This window comes from Nanorana parkeri, unplaced genomic scaffold (genome assembly GCF_000935625.1).
Source record: "Nanorana parkeri isolate BGI_ZX_2015 unplaced genomic scaffold, ASM93562v1 scaffold34, whole genome shotgun sequence".
Taxonomy (NCBI): Eukaryota; Metazoa; Chordata; class Amphibia; order Anura; family Dicroglossidae; genus Nanorana; species Nanorana parkeri.
The window spans coordinates 452,653-456,071 of NW_017306302.1; the positions used below are offsets into that span (position 1 = coordinate 452,653).

Consider the following 3,419-nt stretch of genomic DNA (forward strand, 5'->3'; position numbering starts at 1 on the left):
TCGAGGGGCGGGGGGGGGGGGGGGAGTGTAATACTACTATAATGGCTAGATGCCCAGGTCAGTGAAGGTTAATTTAAGACTAATTTACATACGCAAACATTTTTTATAGATTTCTATTTGGTAAACCTATAGGAAAAACCTATGCTCCTTGTCTCCAGCTAGTGGCCACAATGCAGTGCAATTCTAAATGTCAGATGTTCAGCGTGAACAGCTCTGCAAACGTATTATAAATACACACCCAGGTGTGAACATGACACTTTTATTGTTCTCATTTTGATCATGTGAGGTCAGGAAAATTGGTTAATGCATTTATAACTTCCTACCATAATGCGACACAAAATAAATTTTTGGACTTTACAAATTGTTAACTGCGCATATCCATATACAAGGTTATAAAAACAAAAAATCAATATAAAAAACGTTATTTAAAACCTACATACTGTAGGTTCTACACTTCTGATACACAAGTTTGACTTCCAGAACATGTTTATTCAATGGTTGTATGCAACATCCTGGATCTTTATGCAACCAATAAAAAATCAAGAAACATTTTGTCCTGACACTGAAGTTGCTACAAACAAAACCACGGTTATGTCTTTCTTCTGATAAATACTTGAGTCCCAGTGGTCTTCAATGCTTTTGTATTTTTGAGAAGTACCAGAATATTTATGAGTAACAGGATTCAAGATATAAAATACAATTTGAGGAATGTACAATCCACAGGAGTTTAAAAGGAAAATCTGATTTATTCACAAAAAATACTTTTACCGTCAAAAGCAACCCCATAATGTACAGTATATTACAATGATCGCGTCCGTAGCAGCATTTCTATATACAGCAGATATGTTCCAGTCTTGTCAAAAGTTCAGCTTTTTTACAATGTCTTCTGAAAGATAAAACAAAACAGCATTTAACTTGTAAACCAAAATGAGCATCATGCTAAGGACACAATTATATGGTAGGTCTCATGCCATCTGTCAGCCTGTAGGCGATGGTCATCAGTCAGTTCAAGTTACAAAGACATTTCTCAAAAATGTCCTACTACTGGTGACCTGTGATAAATGAGAGGTGAAGGGAAGCATGGCTACAATCAAGACTATTTTCAAACCCCTTTCATAAACCATTAACCAGTAATGTCTGCAATGATCACACAATAGAAACTCTCCAACTCGGTTAGAAGATTCTTGTTAGGCGGTCTACTAGCTGTCGAAGACCGGCACAAAGGAAAGACAACCAAGATTATCAAGTTACCAATACCAATAGTATGTAAACAATAACAATGGACTTCTCTTATTTGCCCTTTTTTGGTCTGTTAAATATACCATTGCAAATGTTTTATTTTATCAGTTTCATAAAAGGGACAAATACCATCAAATCTTGTTAGCTGATAATTTCCTGTGCTCTCTGCCTGTGCGGACTGTTATCAATTACAGCTATCTCGGAGGACCCCTTAACGTTATGGAGAAGAGGAAAGTGGGCTGGATCTTCTAGTCCTATCCAGTTTCCTGTTGTGTGATACAGTACGGTGAGTGACTGTTGTCACCCTAGGACAGGATGGGTATTACTGGCAAAATCACCAGGTAAAAATAAATAAAGCCAATTCAGCCTCCCGATCCAAGGACTATTAAGCTGCAAAATATTAGATTTTTGGGTTTAGATACACTTTAAAGTTGGCAGGCACCAATACTAGTATTGGTGCCGATACCGAGTATTTTACATAGTTACATAGTATTTGGGGGTGAATAAAGACATACGTCCATCAAGTCCAACCCATATAGGTCCACGCATCATCTCATTCTTAGGGATACTGGTATCCCTGGATATTACAGTCCCTCAAGAAATTGTCCAAACGTTTGTTTTGTCCAATGGAGTATTTGATTCCGAGTCAATTGGCATTGAGTCGGCATGGAGCAGGCTTCCCAGCCAATCAGGAAGCAGGTAATGACCCACCTCCTGATTGGTCGTGAAGCCGTCTTTCCAGCCAATCAGCATTGAGCCGGCTTCCCGGCCAATCAGCATTAAGCCGGCCAAATGACATGGAGCAGGCTTCCCGGCCAATCAGGAAGCCGGCGGCAGGTAGCAAGTATAGCTGATAGACAAAGCAGCCACTATTAAGGAGAATGATACTTGCATCCCACAAAGACTCTGCTCCAAGTAGTTGAAGTGGCAAGTAAGCACGGCAACAGTGGGAATGGTGATCACCTGCAACTAAATAAAGTTTGGAAAAAACTTACTTTGCTCTGCACCTTCCACTCTCTTCCTCTTTATTCCTAGAGTAAGGTTTTGTTGTTCTTTTAATGCCTCTATGGAACAGTTTGGTCTTGGCAGCAAATGTCCAGCTGTTGGTGCTGGTCTATTACTAAAATATTTTTTCCTTAGTGCCTATAGGAAAAAACAAAACAAAAAAGGTGAATATATTTGTAAGAAAGCCGAGATATCTGCAGTAGAAGAAAAGTAAGTTTGCATATAGCAACCTTTATATATGTCTAAAAGATTCCCCAGACAAGGAAGACAACTGCCTGAAGAGTTATCCAGCAAAAGACTGGCATACATGAAGACGTGGCTGCATATCTCTTTCTGCAGAATATTTATAAAGCTTCAGTATTTTCACACAACTCATTATTTGCTGTATATTTTATATTGTAAAGCAGAAGAGCAAAACTGATACTTCCTATATAAATTTACATTTATAACAGACATGTTATGACTACACAAGCTTAACATTCGAAAAACCAAAATGACATACTTTTACAAAAGCATTCTGATGCTCCATCTAAATCCCCACAATGCACTGCAAATCTGCTCTTCAAACCTTTTATAAATAGTTGAATAAAAAAAAAAAAAAAAATGGGAGGAGATAATGGTCAAATAGTTGAAAATGTTTGAGTCAATGCTCAGGACTTACTTGTGAGGCTGTGTACCGTGCACAGGGATTGAATGTGAATAAGCCCTGTAAAAGTTCTAGCAGGTCATCTCCTGCAGCAGTGAATATCTGATCAAGTGGTGTTCCCGGAAAGCTTTTAAAGGTAACGTAGTCTGGTAGGTTGGACATGCCCTGCATAAAAATAAAAAAAAAGACACAATCTTCACTTTAACATTGTAATAAAATGCAATCAGAGACAAAACACAGAAGTTACTTAGTAAAGCATTGCTCAGTTCATTGCATAGTTTAAGACTGGGTTCACACCTGGGCGCTTTTCAGCGCTGAAAAACGCTCAGCAAGTGAAATCCTATTGAGTGCAATGGACATGGTTCCCACCTGGGCGTATTTCAGCGCAATTTGTCGCGCTGAAAAACGCCCCACGCCCAAAATAGTACAGGAGCTTCTTTGAGGCGTATTTCAGCGCGTATCCATTGGTATTCCCGAGTGTGGCTCGGGGGTAACAAAGAGGGAACCCCGACCCCCACACGGGAATCCC

General features: G+C 39.3%; 1 protein-coding gene across 1 annotated transcript in view; it reads right to left on the reverse strand.

Moving 5' to 3' along the window:
• Window positions 1-729: 729 nt before the first annotated feature.
• CDK7 (cyclin dependent kinase 7) overlaps window positions 730-3,419 on the reverse strand; it is a 26,856-nt gene continuing 24,166 nt past the window's right edge. The window contains exons 11-12 of the mRNA XM_018569173.1: window positions 2,235-2,382; window positions 730-886 (exon numbers count right to left, since the gene is read on the reverse strand). Of these exons, the coding sequence (XP_018424675.1) occupies window positions 858-886; window positions 2,235-2,382 (177 nt within the window). The 3' untranslated portion in view covers window positions 730-857. The remainder of the gene's footprint in view (window positions 887-2,234; window positions 2,383-3,419) is intronic.